Raw genomic sequence first — 23,856 nt, forward strand, 5'->3', positions numbered from 1 at the left:
CATCTTTCTTGTGTCTTTATAGATCTAATAATGTATAGCCTATAGTGTAAAATGTGCAATCTCAAGTTCCGACCTAAATAAATAAAGGTCGTATAAGCCAGGGGTGGGCAGCTTTGATGAGTCGTTGAAACATTGGCTCATTGTCGTTTTCGATTATTTGCCGACATCCCGGCGATGTCTTGCCAATGAGCAAACGATGAGTCGTTGAAACATTGGCTCATTGACGTTTTCGATGATTTGCCGACATCTCGCCGATGTCTTGCCAATGAGCAAACGCTTCCTATGCGATGTCTTCTAGACTATAACGGCATTTATCGGCCCGACATCGGTAAGATTTATGTGTGCCGTCTGGGTCGTGCAACTGTATTTAAGTCGGTAAAACGTGGATGTTTTTGATTACTTCTACGCTTAGTTGCCGTCAAAGCCCGCTAGCATAGCAACATGCTAACACAGTCCAGCCGCGCACCAGAGCGTTTGAGTGCACGTACGGACACGGGAGAGGTATGACTCAACTCGTGAAAGTTAAGGTAAGAACATATATTACTACTGACATTGGGTGGCGTGTTCCTTTAACGTTCGTTTTCAAAACTGTGCGGTTAGGAGTGGTTAGTGATGTTCGTTGATGTTCCAAAACAAGTAGCGTAGCGAAATACAGTTTCTGTCGTGTTTTATTTGGCATTTTGTAAAATCCCATTGATTTCTGTTGGAAGACTCATTGCACGTTGATATTACTGCGCCACCGTCTATGCTTCAGGCTCAAATATTGAGCGGAAGTTTATACGCGGTTGTGAGATAGTTCCACAATAGCAAATAAGACGGCTGGAAATCATACATTGCGCCGATATATTTGTTAAGATTCGAACGTTAAGGGTTGTTTTAGGACATGTTTGAGCATGCCTGTAGGCAGCCACTTGACTAGTCAAAGGCGATTCAAAACGAGTCAGAAAAGTTGAGACAGGACCAATCGTCAAAATTTCGGTGTCCACCACTGTAGTTCGTCCAAAACAAACCAGAAAAGGGCCTCAAAGTGCTAAATACCGGAATTTTCCTTTAAAATACAAAACACTAATTTGGCCCAAACCTGTGATACGGATATGAGCCAAAGGGCCAGAAAACCTGTCCTTTCCCTACTTCACTGTCATCATGGCTGCTTATTTGGTCTACGCTACTGTATAATAATGGTGGTACTTGGAGAGCTAATTGTTTTCTGAGGTGGTACTCATTGTGAAAAGTTTGAGAACCACTGGCATAGGCTATGTGAACACGGTCGTCATATTGCTGGGGGCAAACACCTTACTCTCTATAGGCAACACTTGCAAACAATCAGAGACACCTGTCTGATGTCCAGTCAGAGACACCTGTTTCTCCATTGGCCTCCAGTTATTGTTGCCTCCCCACCATGATGGCAGCACTATTTACGTATGTTCTGGAGCCCAATGCGGTATCTAGCTTTCTAATATCTATGTATAGCACGACCATTTGTCAACTGTAACGTTGGTGGCAGTATCAAACATGTTCAGTGCTAAGACGAGTAGGCTAGGCTAAAATCAAATGAAAAGTTTGTTTGAGTGAACAGGAGGTGAGCCATTTTGAAATGTGTCCCTTTATGTGCTTTTTTTTGTATTTCTTTTGAACTCCCTCTGTAGAGGATTCCCTGCATTTGGATGGAATAAACTTCAAGCATATGCGATGATACATTTAAATGGAATAGTGGATAATTTCACTGAGATATAGCCTAAAACTAAAGTCACACAAATGCCCTAGTCATTCTTCAACATTGGAAAAGAAGACAATACATAATTCAAATAAGGGGGACGTGTGACCTTGGTTAATCAGGAAATGGGTATACAAAATAGGTACTTGCCTGAGAATGTCTGTATAAAGTTAAAACAATTAAGATGTTGTTGTAGACTAACTGTAAATATGGACATTAGCCAAGTACCTGCCAGGGAGGTTAGGTTTACATGGCTGTTTATTAGTGAAAATCACCTCACATAGCTGAATAAGTCAGTGATGAGGGAAAAACATCTTCGACTGGCAGTCGGATACGAGGTGCATGGTACCATGAACTCCATGAAATACCTGGACATTTTAAAATCAAAACCTGCTGATTTTGACTGATTAACAGCAATGTATGTGATATAAAAACAGGTACTTGCTGAGAATGTCCTTATTTACAGTTAAAATAACAACATTGATTGTTTTAACTGTAAATACAGGCATTCTCAGGCAGGTACCTGTTTTTCTTATACCCATTTCCTGATTTACCAAGGTCAATACACCTTGTGCTTATTTGAATTACGTATTGTCTTCTTTTCCCATGTTGAAGAATGTGTAGGACATTTGACCTGTGTGACCTCAATGAAACTATCATGGACAACTGCTTGAAACTTCATAAGCACTCTGTAGTTTCTAGGGTGCCAATAGTTGGGGCATGTTAATTATTTCTTTATAAGGATTTTTTCTTATCAGAAGAAATTTACTTCCTTTCAAATAGATTTTTTCCCATTGTTTTCATTGTGAAAGTAAGATAACTCGCCAAAAGGTGACTTTTTTACAAATACAAATGTGGAGGGTGCTGAATTATACAAATTAGTTTCAGAGGCTATTTTGTGTTCTAATATATTCTTGTTCCAAAAAGTAATACAATTATCTAATTATTCAAAATGATTTCCCTTAATCAATGAAGTTCTAAGATAGTGGGCATGAGGACATTTTGGGGTTTGGGGTGACTGAAAAATGGTTGTTCTTGAGGGAAGGTGCCGCCATTTTTGGTGGTAACACTGATCGGCTGCCAATAGAGATTTGGGACGCAGACAGTGATATGGGTCGACAAAGAGTTTAGGTTACGTCGTCTATGGAACAATGTTTTTTCATTTGATGCACTTAGCCTCTTTACCCTCTCCATCTCCTTCTCCCCACCAATACCACTTTTTTGGGACATAAGACTTCTTAATCTATCATGAATACCAATTACATTGGGAAACACTTGTAGGCTACCCTAAGAGTTAGTAAGTTAGGCTAAATGCTTGGAAATATAAAACATTGTTCCATAAATTTCATAACCTACCTAATTTTTGGACTGAACCCATAGTCCATACATATTTATTATGACCGCCGCACAGCGAAGCGGCGGTCATATAGGTTTAGTCAGATTTTTTCTTTTTTTTTTTTTTTTTTTCGCATGTCCAAATTTCCGTCAATGATTCCCGGGACACTGAAAGACCGGGGTAGACGAAACTTGGTGGGCATGTAACCCCATATGGATAGCATGGAACCATCGTTTTTCGTTTTGATCTGTAGCCCCCCCGCTGGACTGCACCCCCCGAAAGTAGGGTAGGGCAGACACAGTTTTCTGTGAATATCTCGAGAACCGTAAGGTTTAGGAGGACCATTTTTTTTTGTATGTTGATCTCAAGGGGCCATGTCAACCCATTCCATAACCACTCATTTCATGTATAGCGCCACCTAGTTAAACACAAAAAAGTAAAAATGAGGTGTTGTAATCGCAGGTATCTGTGACCTAACTTAGTCAGAACTGCACGAAATTGGAAGTGTATGACACCCTCTGAATGCACGCCAAGTTTCGTGGAATTCCGTTCATGGGGGGCCACACAATAAATTAATTTATGTTACTATACACCAACTGGCCTGTAGGTGGCCGGAGACAGTTTTCTGTGAATATCTCGAGAACCGTAGGGCCTAGGAGGTCCACCTTTTTTTTGTATGTTGATCTCAAGGGGCCATGTCAACCCATCCCATTACCACTTATTTCATGTATAGCGCCACCTAGTTAAAAAATTAAAAAGCAAAAAATTAGGTGTTTTCATCACAATATCTCTGGCTGACATGGTCAAAACTGCACGAAATTGAAAGTGTAGGATCATTATGACACCCTCCGAATGCATGCCAAGTTTTGTGTACTTTCGTTCATGGGGGGCCTTACAATAAAACAATTTATGTGTACATTTAGTGACGTACACCAACAAGGATTCCCGGGACACTGAAAGACCGGGGTACACAAAACTTGGTGGGCATGTACCCCCACATGGATAGCATGGAACCGTCATTTTTCGTTTTGATCTGTAGCCCCCCCGCTGGACTGGACCCCCCGAAAGGAGGGTAGGCCAGACACAGTTCTCTGTGAATATCTTGAGAACTGTAGGGCCTAGGATGACCATTTTTTTCCGTATATTTGCCTCCAGGGGTCATGTTAATCCATTTCATGTGCGCACATGTGCACAAACAGATACACACACACACACACAGTAATCATACGTATGACACATACTCACACAGTAGACATATGTACGCTTCCATGCACAGACACATACGCAGGCACACACACAAGCACGCACACACACTCACACACACACACACCCACACACATAACATAAACATAACACAAACAATCAAGAATTTCTCAGAATTATGAACAGGCAAGATGGAGGTGGGGTTGTATAAAATGAATTTTACATGTGAAATCTAGAGCCCGACCGATTTATTGGCGAGCCGATATTATCGGCTGATATTAGGCATTTTCCAAACTATCGGTATCGGCATTTATAATGGCCGATAAATGACTATTTTAAAAATAAAATAAAAACCTTTCAAAATCCTTTATCGGTCGGGCTCTAGTGAAATCTATGAACTAATCATGTTTTGGTACTTGTTGTCTAGCAGATACCAGTGAAAATTGAGTGTGGATAATGCAATTTAGTGAGACAGTTAGAATCATATAGGCCTTTCAGCGTGATTTCTTTTTGTGGAAAAAATGTACTGGACTGGGCGGCGGTCATATTTTGTACCGCTCTACGGTACATCTAGTTATTGTGTTATTTATATAAATATCATATCATGCATGAGTTTGTGTATAAAAATAAAAACGGACGAAACACCCTTCAACCATGTCATGAGATTTTGGCGTTGTATAGTTTGTCCACCAGAGGGCACTCTACACCGTCCCTGCTGGCAACACTCGTTTATAACGCGCCACACATCCTGCAACCTGCTGATCCAGCCAGAGTCGGGCAGAGAGAACCAGTTATCCGCGAGTGAGATCATCAGTTAAGTCTGTTCATGGTGATTTGGTATAACAATTGAAAAGAACATCCCCATCAGTTCTCTTAATTCAAGTAAGCATGACAAAATTCGTGAAAACAATGTCCAGTTTTGCTGCTGTTAAATAAGCCGAGTGAAGCGGAATTAGCTAGTAATTACGTTACGTTGTTACAGTGTAGTTGACTGTCTGTCCTTTTAACTTTTGACAATGTGACTGAATATGACTGTATTTCTTTAATAGTGTGACAGTTATAGCAGTGAGACGTATCATCTCTCCCCGGCCTGTTATTTTGAAAGCGTATGTTTTACAATTTGCAGTATGACGTTATCCATTGCTAAATTATGGCTCATCATAGACTAGCTAACCACAAAGCTAGCTAATGCCATGAATATCAGTGGAAGACCGCTAACGTTAACATTAATGAGATTGGAAACCACAACGAACTTATTCTGCCTAATAAAGTAATGATTACTGTATTTATAACTAGTATATCTGTAGTTACAGTCCCTGCATTGTAAAATGTAAGTTAGACGTGCGAGGAGTGAACATTTAGACATAGAGAAAAAGTATCAAACGTAGCTTGTGCATAAAAGTTAGCTTTTCTTTTAAACGTGTGTGAAATCCAATGATGCCAAGTGTGCGTTTCAGACTGTCGTTCAGCCGCAGCATTAACAAGTTACATAATGGATTTAGATCACTAAATAGTAGGTTTTAGAAGGCAGGCAGCAACTGATGATTGAAAATGGTTTGATGTAGCTTGATGGAAATAATTTTAAAAGTGCAGGTAAAGGGATAAGCAAGCTGACATTGTAATTATAAGGTAGCTTATAAGGCAATAGGGACTAATTATTACACACGCAAACAATTACGAGTGACCTTTATCTTGTTTAATGATAATACAAATGATGATGATAGTAATAATATCATCATTGTTTTTTGTAATTAAGTCTTAGTTCAAAGTTATATTTATGAAGCTTACCGAGTCTTTTAATACTGGTAAATTTGATTTGGTTGTTGTTGTTATTGTGTTTTTGTTCAAAAGACTAAGTTTAATATCTTAAGTTTCTATTTTTATACATTTTATTTATCAGAACTTTAATATATTTCGATGTTCCACTGTGACAATATTATTTAAAAATAAACAAGTTTGTTTTTAAAATGCATTATCATATTATTTTAGTCAATATTCATAAATAACTACAAATAACTAATGTTAGGGAAATCTGTTAATGTTTTGTTTCGCGTTTCTGAAAAAAAAAATATATATCGGTCGATATATCGGAATATTTTGGGTTTTTAAATCAACAAATATTTGTATCGGTATCAGCCTTCAAAATCCTTTATCGGTCGGGCTCTAGTGAAATCTATGAACTAATCATGTTTTGGTACTTGTTGTCTAGCAGATACCAGTGAGAATTGAGTGTGGATAATGCAATTTAGTGAGACAGTTAGAATCATATAGGCCTTTCAGCGTGATTTCTTTTTGTGGAAAAAATGTGCTGGACTGGGCGGCGGTCATATTTTGTACCGCTCTGCGGTACATCTAGTTATTGTGTTATTTATATAAATATCATATCATGCATGAGTTTGTGTAGTGACTGGTGAAACAGTTGTGAATTGAGAGAGCAGTTGCATTCGCTAAAGTATTCGCACTCCTTTTAAATCCATTATTAAACAAACAAGCAAACAGGCAAGGCAAGGCAAGTTTATTTATATAGGGCATTTCATACACAGGGGTAATAAACAAAAGCCAAGAATAACGATAAATAAAACCATAAAAGGGCATTTTATAATAGTTTAAAAAGTAAAGTAGCCTACATACAATAAAATAATTGAACAAAAAATAACATAAAAACTGTACTAAGAAAAAATCCTTTGCCATCGTTATGAATGTTATAAGGACCATATATTTATTTCTTTAGAACACAACCAGAAAATACAGGACATAAGTATTAAATGAGTCCAATCTGTTGTTTTTTATTACAGTGACCATTCTTGCAAAAGCTTTGACTGAGCCATCGCTTCTCCCCCAGGCCACAGCTCCAACTGTGTGGGAAGATCACTTAATCACAAAATCAAATTACATAGGAATCAATAGAAAGGTTATTACCCTTCCATGCAGGTCATGTTTAAGATACTTATTTATCTCAGATGAGTGACAGGGTAGATGTTTTTCTCTTATGACTCTGTGTGTTTCCTTGTACATCTCCTTAGTGAAGTGACCTCTCCCATTTCTCTCCGCCATCTCATCTATTTTCTTCACCAGATCCACAACTTGACTGCAGTCACTGCTGTTATTGTCAAATACATGGTATCGTCCACCACAGCTTTTCATTGCTTTCTATTCCTCAGTTTACCAAGACCATCCTTTACATATTCATCAATTGTCAGACCCTCTAGTCTAGGTCATCAGCATGACTGAACAGGATCATCATGTACTTTGCAGCTTTTTCCCCAAATATCTCCTGTAGAGCTCTGACTGCATTCTGTTCTTCCGGAGTAAACCTGCCCACTGCAATCACCAGCAGGAACACATTCCGGTGAACAGAATTCCGGTGTGATACTGACCTAAAGTGTGTTGAAACATGATACGAGTGTGAACATATTTTTCATAGCTCATCTTAGCTGTCCCCTGCACTTAGAAATCGTGCTAGTTAGCCGATGATACCAACAGTTTTTCGATGGGGGTGCCTTGGGCATCGGCCTAGCCATGCAAATAAATCACTATTTCACACCATTTACAAGGCTCAAAGTAGCTCCATACTTCATTGGTAGACTTCCGAGGGCCTTGACATTTAAAACGAGACATTGAGAACTTTGAAAAAGCACTGGTAGTTTATTTACAAGACGATTTATACAGACAGTAGCTTCATGAAGTTTACCGTTCGCCGCCATCTTGAATTTAGTCACGAAAAGTCGAGCGACGAGTATGAATGAACAGGTATGATAAGGGACCAAATTCCAAAAATAATTCTGTGGAAATTCATGGATTCCGGTTGCTTCCACTCTCTTGATAAAACAAGTAATGAATAGAGTGCATGCTAAAACAAGATCATCAGACTCTAAAATAAACAAAATGATCACTCTAGAAATATCTGAAAGCAGTAGGCTTACCAGGAGGTATATCAGGTATAACCTCAGGAATAGATGGAGATGTTCCCATGTTCCCTCCCTCCCTTCCCCCAGAGCGAGCAGAACGTTGAAATTAATTTATGTTATTTATGTTATCCTCTTAGGGCCCGCCTACTTCCTCTGCTGCTACTCCGGCACTGCAAGGTTTCCAGCCTGAAGATCAGAGCCACTTTTGGTCAAGAAGAGCAGAATGTCTAACAGTAAGTTTGTCACTCAGTATAGTTTCATTCATTACTTCTAAGCTCACTACTGCTTATAGGAATCTCCCTGTAAGATGTTTTCATGGACATTGATGTTGATGTTGTTAATGTAAAAATGTAACAGTTCATATTGAATTATTCTAATCTTTGTTTATTTTCGATAAACATATTAATTCCTCTATTCTGCTATTACATAACACTAAGTTATATGGAAGGTTTTATGGATTTTTTCACGGATACATAAACATTAATATATTAATAATGTATGCAATTTAATCATTTTCATGTTTCTTGTGTTTCTTTTATAAGCGTATTCACATTACATGAAACAAGTCTACTATGTTCAGTGTCTGTACACTTCCAACTATTTTCCCCCACATTCATGCACAATTTCATTTCAAGCCACTGGCAATTAGCTAATTTTCAGAAAACATGTGCAAAACTGGCTTGCGGATTTTCCTATTCTGTGGTACTATTGTATGTGATTTTGTCAGTGCAAGTCACTCATCAGTCTTCTTATGATGATCCTTTCAGGTTTGTGTGTATTGGGTGTATTACTGGTCTGTTTGTGTTTTAGTTCTTCTGACTTTATCTAGATATTCCCTCGATTGTTCTTTTTTTTAAATATGTTTATGTTTTTAAAGGGCACATATAATGAACATCTAACTTTTTCAGTATCCATGTATTTGGGTAACTGGGATGGCTACCAATGCTAAAACACCAAAATAAAACCCAGTTGTTTATATATGGGCTGCCTATGTCACATGTGATTCAGTGAGCCATTCATATTCAAGGTGATGTGAAGTCATGGCAGGTTGTTGAATATAACCATCTCAGTTTTGCATATCAAGACCAAGTCTCTGCTCATGACTGTAGAATGAAAGTGTGAAAGTTTGCTTTTATCCCACAAGCTCAAGACCTATTAGCAACATGTCAAAGCAGAGCCATTGTGCAACAGGCATGCAAGCAGGCCTCTCTGAAGAGGGTTCATCAACAGGGTTGGAAAGGTATTTCCTTTTGGTATTTCGACTTTTGGTATTTCGACTTTTCAATGTGAGTCTGGGACAGCTCAAATTTCCCTCAAATCCTGTTTGACATAAAAAATGACAAAATGTTTTCAAAGTGAGGTTTCTCTGTGTAGATGACCACCTGAAGACCCCACAGCTGAAGCTGGTGCTGCTGGGAGAGTCCGGCTCTGGGAAGAGTGCCAGTGGGAACACCATCCTGGGAGAGAAATCTTTCCTATCAAAGCCCAGCTCCACTCGGATCACCACTGAGTGTCAGATGGGGAAAAAGTTTATCTGTGGAACAGAGATGAACGTCATCGACACTCCAGACTTCAGATCTTCAGCAGCCAGAACATGCTAATGACTGCAGAAAGCTGTGTGAGGGTGCTCTGTGTGTGTACCTGCTGGTCATTCAGATTGGCCGCTTCACTGAGGAAGAGAGAGATATGTTAGAGAGGTTAGAGAGCATCCTGCAGACCAGATTAAGGGACAGAGCCATCATCCTCTTCACACGTGGGGATGATCTGGGATCTCATGATATTGCTGAGTATGTAAAAAATACCAACCCACACCTCCAGACACTCATCAGGGACTGTGGTAACAGATATCAGGTGTTCAATAACAAGGACAAGACTGCAGCAGAGCAGCAGGTGAGAGAGCTCATGAGGAAGATAGCTGAACTGGTGCAGGAGACTGACGGAGCTGAAGTGTTTGCAGAAAATGTTTCACTGAAAAATAGTTGGATAACGTTGGTCACTTTGCTAGGTACAGGTGTGGGTGTGAGTGTGGTTGTGGTTGTGGGTGTGGTTGGGGGTGTGATTTTGGGTGTGGGTGCAGCTTTGGGTGTGAGTGTTGGTATGGCTCTGGTGGTGTATAAGCTTATAACCAAATAACAGTTCTAAAGGTCAGAATGTGCCCCTACAGCTCCACCTGTTGGTAGATAACTCACTAAGTTAAGTGGAAATGTGTGTTGTTGTTGCACCTTTTTAAAACATTTACATTTTAAATAAGATGTCAGCAACCTGTTAAATGAACACAACATGAGAGGCAGTGTTGAGAAAATTCAGCAGCAGTTGACAAGACATGAAACCATTTTGAGTACCATGGATTGTGTTAACTTACCTTAGCAAAAATAAGTTCATGGAAATGTACTGTTGGTCTACTTATTTTGAACTAAGCATACTGTACGTATAGCTTACTTTTTGTGTACTGATCAGAGATACACTAAATTGAATTATACTTGGCTTATACTGATAAGTATACATAGGGCCCTTGGCGATCAGAAACGGATGGTCAGAGGCGCAAAGTTTATAGACATTAAAGGTTGTATCAGCGATTGCGGGGTAATGTCACTTCTGTTGATATCCAAACAAAACAGAGAGCTAGCTCGCTACTCCCTCCCCCTCCCTCCCGTGCAATAGACCTCTGAAGTTCGCCTACAAAAAAGCAGCCATGTTTGACATCCGGTTTCTGGCGATTTTTCCTATGGGAAAATAACATGGGGATTTTGAATTATCGCATCTTTTAAACTCTCGCAGGGATGAAAAAGTCTAAAATGCAGACGTTTTCCTTAACACACTTTTGTCCTCTACCTTCGAGTGGATACTGTGATCTCCGTTACGTGAAGGCGGCACACTTAGATTTTTGCTACCCCAGAGCTAACTTGCAATGCAACTTGCCATAGGTAGTTAGCTTCAATTAACATAGATCTCCTTATATGGGCAAAGATGGCTGTTTTGGTTCTTTTTTGTAGGCGAACTTCAGAGGTCTATTGAAACTCCCCATAAACACTCATCTCGTCGGTTATTGGTTGGAACACTTTATTTTGCCTTTGAGTGGTTGCCAACAGTTGGTAGCAATTGTTTTTGTGTACAGATCTCAGAGCCTAGGCTGCCTACAGAGACACGTTTTTTTGACAGATTAAGAAACCTAGGAACGCCTTGTTGCGCCATCTGCCCGACATTTAACTAAAGGCCTTCCAAAATAGGGTAACCCTTACCAAAAAAAAAGATATACTTTAATTTTATAAAGTAAACTGAAGTGCTGTTGAAGTATAATTCCCAAGTTTACTTTAGTAATTTTATTAGTATAAATGTACTTACGGTACACTTGTACATGTTCTATATTTATACTTTTTTGGACTAAATTGGCCCACTTTCAGTTTATAATAGTAAACTTGTAAGTACTGAGAACTATACTTTAAGTAGTGAAGATAGTAGTTATATACTTGTAGCACACTGTCAGGGCCAATTTATCCTTCAGTTTGTAGTTTACTTAATGCCGTCTCCCCCTGGTTGAGTTCTGAAGGAGAACAGACTGAAGGATCCGGCCACACTACCGGCCTTGACAACGCTAGGGAGGATATCGGGACAACGCTAGGGAGGATATCGGGATAACGCTAGGGAGGATATCGGGATAACGCTAGGGAGGATATCGGGATAACGCTAGGGAACAACAGACCCGTGAACTGCAAGCTGCCGGATCAGTGGTCGGTGTGGAAATACACCTCCCTCACGCAATTGCCTGGGGGGAGAGAAGTTTTCCCCTACATTGAGCTAAGTGGCCCTTCCCTCCACGTTCAGATTTATTTGAAGCTTGAGGGCCTTCTTATCATAGTCTAAAACGTATGGTTACTGGCGAGAAGCTTATTTAAATTTAGTGGGATGTCCAGTTCACATTGGGAGTAATGTCGTTTTTAACTAATCAAGCAGCAATGTGGAACTAGGCCTCAGTTTAAGTTCTATGAGGAAAGCAGACAGCTCAGACTCTTGTTGATCATTGATTATGTAGACCTCCTTTGGTGAAAATCAAGTTTTTAACCTTGTCAACATGTCCGTCTGATGCTATGTTTTAGAAGACATATCATGCGTGAAATATGTCATGGTCAAGGTTTTCTGCTTTTAATACTATATGTGTATAGTATTAGCCTTTATATTAGCCTTTTTGTCAAGGAAAAAAGATATAGTGTCTTTGTTTTTACATCACCAAACATGGCTGAAACATCACAGTTAAAGGTGCCATGTGTAATGTCCGTCAAAAAATCAATTCATACTCCACATTCCATAACAGATGGGGGCAGTATACCTCCAGAAAGTGAGTTGGTCTACCCCAGAGTAACAACCGAGACACGTGTATTGCAGTTTGGCTGGTGGTGATGTTGCCCGCATACCGCCTCCCATGGCCGAAACTGGTATTATGACACCTGTCGGGCTGTGGCTAGTAATTTAGCATGCTAATTCAGGTTGATATCTCTGTAGCACTATACCTTGTCATTTTTTAAATTACATCATCGCCCTAATTTCTTCTCATTCTTTTGATGCGAGTAGCTCATTTTTTGGATATTTTTGCCTCAATTCTTACACATGGCACCTTTAAGCAAATGTACAGTAACGTGTGTCCTCTGACAGAGAACATGCGATGTCACCTCTGTCTGCCTCATTTTGCTCAGACTCTGTTTATGTTGGGAAAGACTTCTACAGAAGGGGCACTTGTACTTGTATAGCTTAGGCATGTCTGTGTGTGGAGTCCCCAGAAAGAAATATCCACCATGACCCTTCAGAGAAGCACTCAGAGAAGGGCTCAATCATTAATTGGTAATTTAAATGATTAAAACAGACTTTTTCATTGAGCAAGATTGTACAATGGGCAAATATTTTTTCTATAAGGTTCACAGTTTGTCTTAACTTTTTATGAACTCCCATCATATATTCATTACAATGTAGACAAACTCTGAAAAATTGTATAGGTTTTGGTCTTAAAATTGTAATATTTATCTATTTACTTCTTTACACAATCATGATGTATCAACACCATCTGTACATTTCTGCGGAAATTAAATGTAATTTTCAAGAAAACCTTTTTTCTTGAGAAGGTTCTATTAGCTGGATCTACCCATCACACACACACACCCATCTCTTGTTGAGGTGGTAAAACCGGACCTCGCATTTGTGTGTTCAAGGTCATTCAATCCTCCAGTCATTCTCGTTCTATGTTGCATTGTAGTCCTCAAAAAATTAAATTCCTTGAGGACTACAATCCTTAAGAGACATGCACATGCTGATATGACAAAAGCTGGCTTATTGCTTGCCTTTACCAGAGACTTTCTATTTTGAGTAGGAGGCTACGCCAACTAAGCTGTAAAAAAGACAGATAAAGAAAGACTTTTTACCCACATTAATTTTGGGTAAAAATTAATTTTTATCTTTTAAGAATAGCTTTCTATTTATTATGACCGCCGTGCAGTGAAGCGGCGGTCATATAGGTTTAGTCAGACTTTTTTTTTTTTTTTTCACACGGCCAAATTTCCGTCAAGGATTCCCGGGACACTGAAAGACCGGGGTACACGAAACTTGGTGGGCATGTAGGCCCACATGGATAGCATGGAACCATCGTTTTTCGTTTTCATCTGTAGCCCTCCCGCTGGACTGGACCCCCGAAAGGAGGGTAGGGCAGACACAGTTTTCTGTGAATATCTCGAGAACCGTATTTAGGAGGACCACCTTTTTTTTGTATGTTGATCTTAAGGGGACATGTCAACCCATTACATAACCACTCATTTCATGTATAGCGCCACCTAGTTAAAAACAAAAAAGTAAAAATGAGATGTTGTAATCGCAGGTATCTGTGACCTAACATGGTCAAAACTGCACGAAATTGGAAGTGTAGGATCATTATGACACCCTCTGAATGCACGCCAAGTTTGTGGAATTCCGTTCATGGGGGGCCACACAATAAATTAATTTATGTTACTGTACCCCAACTGGCCTGTAGGTGGCCGGAGACAGTTTTCTGTGAATATCTCGAGAACCGTAGGGCCTAGGAGGACCACCTTTTTTTGTATGTTGGACTTAAGGGGCCATGTCAACCCATCCCATTTCCACGTATTTCATGTATAGCGCCACCTAGTTAAAAATTAAAGAGCAAAAAATTAGGTGTTTTAATCACAATATCTCTGGCTGACATGGTCAAAACTGCACGAAATTGAAAGTGTAGGATCATTATGACACCCTCCGAATGAATGCCAAGTTTCGTGGGGGGGCCATACAATAAAATAATTTATGTGTACATTTAGTGACCGTACACCAACAGAGTTTTCTGTGAATATCTTGAGAACCGTAGGGCCTAGGATGACCAATTTTTTGCGTATGTTTGCCTCCAGGGGTCATGTTAACCAATTCCATATGCACGCATGTGCATAAACAGATATTCACACACATACATTCACAGTAATCATACGTATGCCACATACACACACAGTAGATGTACGCATGCATGCACATGCACACACACAGGCACATCCACAAGCACATGCCCGCACGCATACACACACACACACACGTACACGCACAAATGCACACAATTCAACAATTTCTCAAAATTATGAACAGGCAAGATGGGGTGGGGTTATATAAAATGTATTTTACATGTGAAATCTATGAACTAATCATGTTTTGGTACTTGTTGTCTAGCAGATACCAGTGAGAATTGAGTGTGCATAATGCAATTCAGTGAGACAGTTAGAATCATATATGCCTTTCACCTTTTGTTTTTAGCCAGCAGCCAGACCAGCAGACTGACTTTGCTGAATTACTGAAGCTAAGCAGGAACAAAGGAGGAAATGAACACAATTTGCCAAGTGTGACTTATTTTTGTGGAAAAAATGTGCCGGACTGGGCGGAGGTCATATTTTGTACCGCTCTGCGGTACATCTAGTTAATTAAGCAATACGGCACGAGTGGGAGTGGTGTTGGTAAAGGATATCGCCACGGCTGTAATTCGGTCGTAGGTACCAGGCCGAAAGTCTATCTATCTCTCTCTAGAAATGTCTCATGTGAGGGATCTCTACAAGTGTGTTTGTGTTTTATGTCTCTAGTCTCCAGGTGCTGATGGTGTGATCAAGGCAGAGCTCTAGCCGAGAGGGGTGGACCTCATTTTACATCGTGCCACAGTATATAAACTACACACTTACCTTCGAGAGTAATAACAAAAAACTCATCTGTATCTTTACAATGGGCTGACTAAAAATGTCAGTGTCCTATGAAAAACTTGTTACTCATGTGAATGAGCAATATAAAATGAAACATTTAAATATGGTACTAAGAACTTGTTTTTTTATTTGTGTTATGATTTTTTTTTTATCTTTAATGATGGAACATGTGTTCCAGCAAAGCATGCATGCCATTGGTGAAGAGTTTGTGTAGACACGAAAGCTCAAAGGAACAACCTTAAAGACTAAAATGTCTCCTCACCAAATACAGGATGTGGTTTTTCTCAGTAGTTGGGGGGGGGTACAGTTCTTTCCACTGACATTAGACATTATTACAATTGCTGAAATGTCAGAGGACTTTAGCCAAACCACATTGGCATGAAACCTATATTATGGCCAGACCACACAGCCTCTCACACACTTTCAGAATGTGTTTTTGGACAACAACAGAGACAAAAAACAAAAGAACCAGATTGAGAAAAAAAACAGAAGGAAAAACATTGTCATCACAGGTTCACATATGAAAGTATGCTTCCTTATAACTGTCTATGTGAGGGATCAAGTCTGAGCTCTGATTACTTTCCATCTCACTGTCTAGTGTCCACGCGATGATGGAGACATGTATTTTGGTCTGCCTAATCTGGCTCTTTATCCAGTGCCAAGGTAAGCAACACTACCTGAACTCAGTTCAATAGGTAAATGACATACATACACAAATTAAAATGCATAATAATGTTAACATAAACATAGTGATATTGGTTAATATAATGTTTAAACATACAGTAATGGATATACTGTAGGAATATGAAACAAAGTATGTCAATAATATTTTAATTTGGTGGTAGTGATGAAATGCTTCCTTCATAGAAAGAGTAGGCTACTATAAACTATGTTTTTTTTGTGTGTGAATTTAGGCAACACTTATTTTCACTATCTGACTGATGAGAATGCCTTAACTCTGTCTTGTGACACATGCAAATGGCAAGTGGACACTGACTTTGACCAATCGGTGGACTGCAACCTGTCCAACAGTTCAGACGCCTGTGAACAAGGGTGCTACTCCATGGGGGAAGAGCTCTGCAAACAGATAGAGGAGCATAAATCGGATCACTGCCAAATTACTGTCAGAAAGGGGTTCTTTGCCTGTGTCAGTGCCTTTGACACAAGAACGATAGTTCCATTTGAAACCCCTCCTCACCATGTAGACTCTTTCCTTGTTGTGCCAGAGAGTAAGTTTAAATGGTGAATCTGCATTACTAAATTAAAATGATTCATTACATGACCAACTAGTTGTTTGTAATGACATGTTTTACCTTATTCCAATAGTGTTCTCAAAACAAATGACTAACATCACTGTACGAGTGTCAGAAGGAGAGTCAGTCACTCTGACATGTGATGTCATGGAAACAAATCTGTTCTTATTTGAGCGACACACTCTGCTTTGGATCCGATCCAGCGTGGACAAGAGCAGCTCTTGTGCTTCCTCCACCCAGCTGCAGAGGCCTGGAACTCATAACCTGACTATCGCCAGTGCTTCTCAGGCTGACAGTGGGCAGTATCTGTGTGCCGTGCAAACAGAAAAGATCCGTATGTGGAGAATAATATCCAACATCACAGTCACTGTGGACAAATCAGCTGAAGGTAAGCCAAGGGAAAGTTCTGTCCCTAACAGGCACAATGAAGTTAACTAAAAACATCATCATTTGTTCACAGAAAATGCTTTCATTTAAATGAATAGTTTCCTTCATTTGCATGTTGTCTTGGCAATCTGCAAATTAAGGAAATTGATTGACTAATTGCAGTCAGCATGGATAGACTATAGGTCAGTTACTTTGGGAGGGTATTGATCAAAAAGACTCCCCTTGTTTAAAGCAGACATATGGAAAAACATATTTACCATAGCTTTTTTGAATAAGGAGAGTTCAGTGCATGGCCACAAAGCTACCATGAACCGGAAACACAGTTGTCTCTTCCTTTGAATGCAAATCTCATACTTGGAAATGACCATTCAAAAATACACAATCTCTGATCACCGTCCACCAGATACCACTTTGACTTGGAGTTCAGGTAGAACTTGCTGAAGCCTGTTGTGAATGGTCTTTGGCACCCAACCAGCGTAAAGCTGACTTAATTAAACATGTGGGTGCTAGCCTTGGATCCGTCCAGCGATGAGCGGATCTCGTCTCCTGCCGATGGATGAAGGCAGGGGCGAGGAGCCTACCCCCCACGACGAGACGGGGACCAACTGGTGGCGGTGGCTGAAAGACGGTGATGTGGTAGGCAGACCATGCCCGATTGACGTGGACTGCTGGCAGAGGTGGCTGGAGGGGAGGTGGAGGGGACGTCAAAGTCAGCGTACTGAGAAGCAGAAGCAGTGTTAGGTGGTACATATTTAAAGAGCCCACTGAATTCCTATAGGCTAGCGCTGATTGAATGAGTAAATGATCGGATTGCGGGGCTTTCCCGAAAGTAGGCAGCTAAGATAGGCTCCGTGTAAGCATGGGAGGAGTAAGCTACACTACGAGTCTTCCTAGTAGAACTTTCGCTGAAGCTATCATAGACCAATACAGCCAGATGAGCACGAGGGGGCGTATACTAACATGGGCCATTTTATTCTCCAGACTAATAGGGTTGTAAATGGGTTCATGAAATAGCATCTGAGCATGTTTTTGACAGACAAAACATGCTGCACATATAAAAACAAGTTGCATACCTTCCATGTTAACATCACAAAATAAGGTAAAATACTGTGTTCATCCACTCTATGCCATCTTAAAATTTTGGTGGTGAGAATAAAATGTCATTCAACTTGTTCAATTCAGTTTTTAGGACAGTTCTCTGGCAAATGTACTTGAAGTCCTGTTTTTAAATAACACTGTATGATTGAATTTTGATATGAATTGTGCAAGTGATTACAGTTATAGACTTTATCTGAAAAAAAAGGAAGTGCTCCCTAGGTGATAAAGGGCTGCCCATTGTTCAGAGTGTGCTAGTGTGTGTGTTTGCTCCTGAGCTCACTGCTTCTAGTGTGTGTGTGTACACTATCCTAGGATGGGTTAAATGCAGAGGACAAATTTCCATAACGACAAATAAAGACATTTAAGTGTAAGAAAATTCTATGGCTTCCTGGTCCGGTATCGTCAAATCAGCGGGGGTGTTCAACCTTGTATAGCGCTGCGCAGATCTGGCTGCATCTTTCAATACAAACATACCTTACGTTTAGCCAGATATACGTAGTGCTGAATCTTTCAATACAAACATACCTTACGTTTAGCCAGATATACGTAGGCTAGTGCTGAATCGATCGATCGCACCCGCTGATTTGAAGATACCAGACCAGAAAGCCAACATTTTCTTCCTACAGATAGTTCTTAGTTGTTATAACTTCTCTGTACACTTTCAAAGTTTAGGCCTACAATACTTTGGTTTGTCTGTAGAAATCCTCAATATACTACAGTGTAATTATATTTTGAGCATTGTTAGTGGTATAAAAAGTAATTTCTATAAGGGAGGCTATTGGTAACATAGGTAATAAGTTTGATAGTACACCCAAAAACAGCCCCCAAAATTAAGATTCTTTAGCACTATTACTCAATCTGAGTTTATAGCAAAACTCTAACTCAAACCGGCTCCTCAACATGTGCTTTAGATCCAATCCCTAGATTCCTCAAAAACGTATATGATAGCTTAGCTCCTTTTCTCAAGATAATAAATACCTCATTAGAAACAGGTATATTTCCGACTGCTACCGCTGTGAAACATTTACTTAAAGTCAAATCTTGACTATACTATCCTGAGTAACTACAGGCCTATATCAAACCTACTGTACAGTACCTTTCATGAGAAATGTACTTGGAAAAAGTTGTTTGCAATCAGCTAAATTTAGATCAAATCACAGCACAGAAACAGCCATAGTAAAAATAGTCAATGATCAGACTACCGACTCAATCAAAGTCTCAATCCTTATTCTTCTAGATTTGAGTGCGGCATTCGACACCATTGATCATAATATTCTAAATCACCGCTTGCGAAGTGGGTGGGTCTCTTATCTCTGATAACGTTCTAAACTTGCCTTTCGGTGTGGCCCAGGGGAGCTGTCTTGGTCCTCTGCTCTTTTCCCTATGCTTCCGTTAGGAAACATTATAAGTCAGCATAATGTAAACTTCCACAGCTATGCAGATGATACCCAATTATATATTTCTATGGAGCCAACTTACCCAGATGGCCTTTGCTCCCTTATCACATGCTTAACCTCCATTAATCAGTGGATGAGCACATTTTTTTTTTAAACTAAATGATGACAAAACAGAGGTACTTTTGGTTGGACGAAAATCAAAGCAAGACATCGTTCTAAGTCATCTTTGGAACCTGGCACACCAGGTCAAACCAAAAGTAACAAGCCAACAAGTCAACAAGATGCAGAAAAACTTATCCATTCCTTTATCAATAGCAGGTTAGACTACTGCAATGCACTTTTTACTGGTCTCCCCAAAAACATATAAAGAAATTGGAACTCACTCTGCTGCTAGACTTTTAACTTTTAAGACCATGAAGAGAGAACACATCACCCCTGTGTTAGCTGAACTGCACTGGCTTCCTGTTTCCTATTGATTTTAAGGTTATGTTAATTACCTACAAAGCTCTGAATGGCATAGAACCGTCATATATCTCTGACCTTTTAATATCTTATCAACCACAAAGGAAACTTCTCTCCTAATGCTAATATAAATTGTGCCCAAAGTGCTCCACAAGCAAAGTGGAGAAGCTGCTTTTATCCATTATGCCCCCAAACTATGGAACACCCTGCCTCTGTACATCAAACAGGCGAGTTCAGTGAATATCTTTAAAAAAAAACTGAAAACACCTGTATAAGAGAGCCTTTAGTTAACTCATCTTATCTTATAGACTACTTTTCAGATTATTCTACATTTGACTGCTTCCATTAGAGCTACAGCCAGCCAGAAGCAGATGGGCTCCCCCTATTAAGTCAGGTTCTGCTCAAGGTTTCTTCCTGAAAGTATACAGTATTCCTGAGTATATGGTGTGCTTGTAGGGGGTTAAGGGTTAAGACTGCCAGTCTTCTGGTCGGTGTGTTCCTTAAACGTCTGTATATAAAGTCATATAATCACAACACATACTAAGAACATAACCGCTTAGAGTCCACATCAACGGGGCCTAAGCCTAAGCATTTTTTAGCCAATAGCATTTGTTAGCCTATAGCATTTTTTAGCAAAGCGAGTACAGTACTGTAATTTCTGATATGTTGCTGATTGGTAGCCTAGAAATCTAGACGCACCCTAGCGGCAGCCAATTACATTTGCTTCCAGGGCTAGTCTAGCAACTCTCCGTTGGCTTTTGAGCTCGAAAAATTAAACCTCTATCAGCCCAATCAAATCGTGTATAGAGTTGTTAGGCGGGCTTAACATAATGATTGATGGCAGAGTTGCAACGGTTTGGCTTGAATTCCCTGCTACTTGAAAACAAAGAAGATGGATGTTGCTGTTGGCCAACAGTGTGACACGAGTTAAGCTTGTTTTAAGTTGGCAAAAGTTTGAACTAGCCAACTAGCTCCTCTGGTGGGAAAACGTATGGGACTCAGCACTGTCCTATTGCGTGCAGAGGGAATTTGAAAGACAACCGATTATCCCGCCCCTCGGAATGAGTACTGCGAACGGTGAGTGCCCAGACCCTACATTTTAATGTGGGTCTGGCTTGTCAGGTTAGCTGATTGGATCATAAACGGCCACAACAACAAAGAGGAATGGCTGATTCTTTTCTATTATTGTGTTACATGTTCCAAATGTAAAGCACTTTGAGCTGCATTCTGTGTAAGGTGCTATAATGCTTATTATTATTATTATTTTTTTTTTTTACGTGGCACCTTGTTAGCACTGTAAGCCCATTCAGTGATAATGCAAATAAACGGTTTTGCTCAAAACATTTACAAATTAAGGTCATTTTGAATGAATCAAAAGTTTGAAGTTGTTAATTACCGTAAATAGATCCTAGGTTTGTTTTTACTCCGTAGTTACACTTTAAATGTGATTTCTGTGCCTATACCTGTTTTCAGTAGATGCAGATCTCTTATGTGTGTGTTTTCAGTGGATACATATCTCTTCCACGTGTGTGTTGCCGGGGCCCTGATAGTGATGGGTGTCACTGCTATTGTGGTGGTTGAGTTTCGGAGAAAGATGACCTCTGAATTGGAAGGTAAAGAAACTATGTCTTATAATGTACAATGTTTAACAAGGTATGGTAATGATTTGTTTTCTATTTGTGACGACAGTTTCAAAATAGACAATGAGAAAGGAACTTCTAATAATTGCTGAAATCCCTCTCTATAAACTCCTTATGTGCTGTTCTGTGGTGCTATTTACGTGGAGATCTCTGTTTGCTAAAGTTGCAGTCTAGCCTCTCTACAAACGGAGGTCTGTGTGTTCAGAATAGGACAGTAGATCTCTGTTAAAGGTGTTGTCAGCGATAGCGCAGGATGTCCCATTTGTTTATGTTTATGTTTAGAATTATTAGAAGACGATTTTGTCCAAAACAACGTACATTATATTCTTACCAACGACCAAACGAAACCAGAGAGGTAGCTCACCCCTCGCTTCAGCATTCCGAGAGAAACTCCACACAGGTTTTCGTTTTCGTTTGAGAAACAGGCTTCCCCCACTTTGTTTGTTTTTGGAGCCTGGGCTGCCTACAAAGACCAGGTTTTTTTACAGTGTACTCACAGCATGGGCAGCGGATCATGAGGAGATTCCTGCTGAATGTGACAAATAAATGTATGGGCTTGAAATCATATCATCATACAATCATACAATCGCTGACTGCACCTTTAATGTTTGATATTCACTCTTCAGTAACCAGAAGTTGATGGTCAGAGAGAGGAGGAGCATCGGCTGAAACAGGGGTGGAGACAGGATGTGGGGCTAACCACATCTCGTCAGCATGGTGACATGACAACATCTGCAAAAAGAAAAGAAGAAGCCAGAACCCAGACGGGTTGAAACGTCGCTGGTTTTAATAAAAAAAATGTGTGAGCTGAACTCCAGTGTACGGACATTCCCTCCTTTTCGTTTTACGCTCATACTTTGTCCTGCACCTGACCTAAAGAAAGGATGTGCACACAAACACTTACATGTTTTTGAATTGTCCATGCAAATTGTCTGGACAATCCAACGGCGAAATGGGGAAATTAAGATGTTATTTTTTTCAATATAGGCTGGGCTAATTAATCAACAGCCAAAACAAACCATATAGCCTAGGCCTATGCTGTATTCAGAAGGTGATGATAATGTTTCAGGTGTTTTAGGCTACATCTTTAAATGAAAGAAATCATTGGTGGTCAATAGTAACAGAAATAAAATGTTGTTCAGCTTGATATCTGTAAAAGTGAACATGTGAAATGCAACAGATTATTTGCTTTTGAGAAAAATGCTTTACAGCTTCAGATGATTTTGAAATGGCTAATCCCATGGGGTACAAAAAAAAGGATGCACAGGCATGGTTGCATGTATTTTATTTATTGAGAAATCTTCCTACTACTAAATTTAACTCTGTATTGATGAACATTCAACTTCCTTTGATTTTAAACACAGATGACATTAAAAAGTTTAGATCAATTCTTAATTCTTAAGCCTCTAGTGGTCATTTGAAATGTCTGGAAACAGATATTTTTGTTCAGCAGAAAGGGATGCTTTTCAGGGGATATTTTCTGAAGATCAACCTGGCAATGTGTTTTGTCAAGTTTTGGTCTGAGGAGAGATTTTTTTTTGTTTGAAGGTGCACTCTAAGCAATGTTACGCGGTTTCTAAACTAAAACCAAGCCAAACGAATGACACCCAAGCAACATTTTTTAGTTCACTAGCCTCGTTATATTAGAAAAATAAGCCCACTCCTTCATGTTTGGTGTAAGACTTGCAAGACTTCAGTGTATAGTGTTGTGCTTTTATAGCTAAATAACAATCATTAACGTTTGTTGTGTTAATCTGTATTGGACCAAACCATTCAGTGCAAATTATGACACTAAACTAGGCCTAACACTTTTGCAGATTAGAAATGTAACTCTTTACACTAGTGTAACAAAAAGTTAACACTATAAATGTTAATTTTAAGTGTTTACACTGTAGTCTATCTAACTAGCATTTTTTACACTTTATGGAATAGTTATTTAGCCGGCGAGTTTGTCCAAAGTGACATACAAATAACACCAATACATAAATTTAACAGTAAACAAATATTATACAGTATAAAAAATATTTAAGAAAAAGCTGTGAATTAAACAGCGAAAAGATTGGGACAAAATAAACACGCAGCATAGTGTTAAAATGGACTCTCACAGAGTTGATTAAACACTGTAAAATTTGAGGATAATTCCCATTCATAGGCCTAGGCCTATTGATATCACTGTAAACACACACTGATGATTTTGCTACTTAACTGCTGGCCTAAGCATTCCCAGATAGC

General features: G+C 39.5%; 1 protein-coding gene across 5 annotated transcripts; it reads left to right on the forward strand.

Annotated features, from left to right (window-relative positions):
* The first annotated feature begins 8,323 nt into the window (after positions 1 to 8,323).
* LOC143132197 (GTPase IMAP family member 1-like) lies at positions 8,324 to 22,977 on the forward strand. Of its 5 annotated transcripts, XM_076291563.1 has the most exons (9): positions 8,327 to 8,394; positions 9,306 to 9,401; positions 9,536 to 10,051; positions 15,274 to 15,426; positions 15,986 to 16,050; positions 16,302 to 16,616; positions 16,714 to 17,028; positions 21,490 to 21,597; positions 22,251 to 22,977. In XM_076291563.1, exons 5-9 carry the CDS (start codon positions 15,996 to 15,998, stop codon positions 22,262 to 22,264), a joined length of 807 nt encoding a protein of 268 aa, XP_076147678.1. In that variant the 5' UTR covers positions 8,327 to 8,394; positions 9,306 to 9,401; positions 9,536 to 10,051; positions 15,274 to 15,426; positions 15,986 to 15,995; the 3' UTR covers positions 22,265 to 22,977. The 5 variants fall into 5 exon arrangements, with proteins under 5 accessions (XP_076147679.1, XP_076147678.1, XP_076147681.1 ...); XM_076291564.1 differs by lacking the exon at positions 9,306 to 9,401 and having other exon boundaries at positions 8,324 to 8,394; XM_076291562.1 differs by lacking the exon at positions 8,327 to 8,394 and having other exon boundaries at positions 8,407 to 9,401; positions 15,274 to 15,348.
* The last annotated feature ends 879 nt before the right edge of the window (positions 22,978 to 23,856 follow it).

This window comes from Alosa pseudoharengus, unplaced genomic scaffold, assembly GCF_046254945.1.
Source record: "Alosa pseudoharengus isolate Yale_2024_CS ecotype anadromous, Long Island Sound unplaced genomic scaffold, YU_APseudo_1.1 YU_APseudo_1.1_scf_19, whole genome shotgun sequence".
NCBI classification, from domain to species: domain Eukaryota; kingdom Metazoa; phylum Chordata; class Actinopteri; order Clupeiformes; family Clupeidae; genus Alosa; species Alosa pseudoharengus.

Bases quoted from the DNA above. Each gene is read 5' to 3' on its own strand.
- LOC143132197 (XM_076291564.1), top strand. From the start codon at position 15,996: ATGATGGAGACATGTATTTTGGTCTGCCTAATCTGGCTCTTTATCCAG. The intron at 16,051-16,301 runs GTAAGCAACACT...GTGTGAATTTAG, and splicing joins GCTCTTTATCCAGTGCCAAG to GCAACACTTATTTTCACTAT. The intron at 16,617-16,713 runs GTAAGTTTAAAT...TTATTCCAATAG, and splicing joins TTTCCTTGTTGTGCCAGAGA to TGTTCTCAAAACAAATGACT.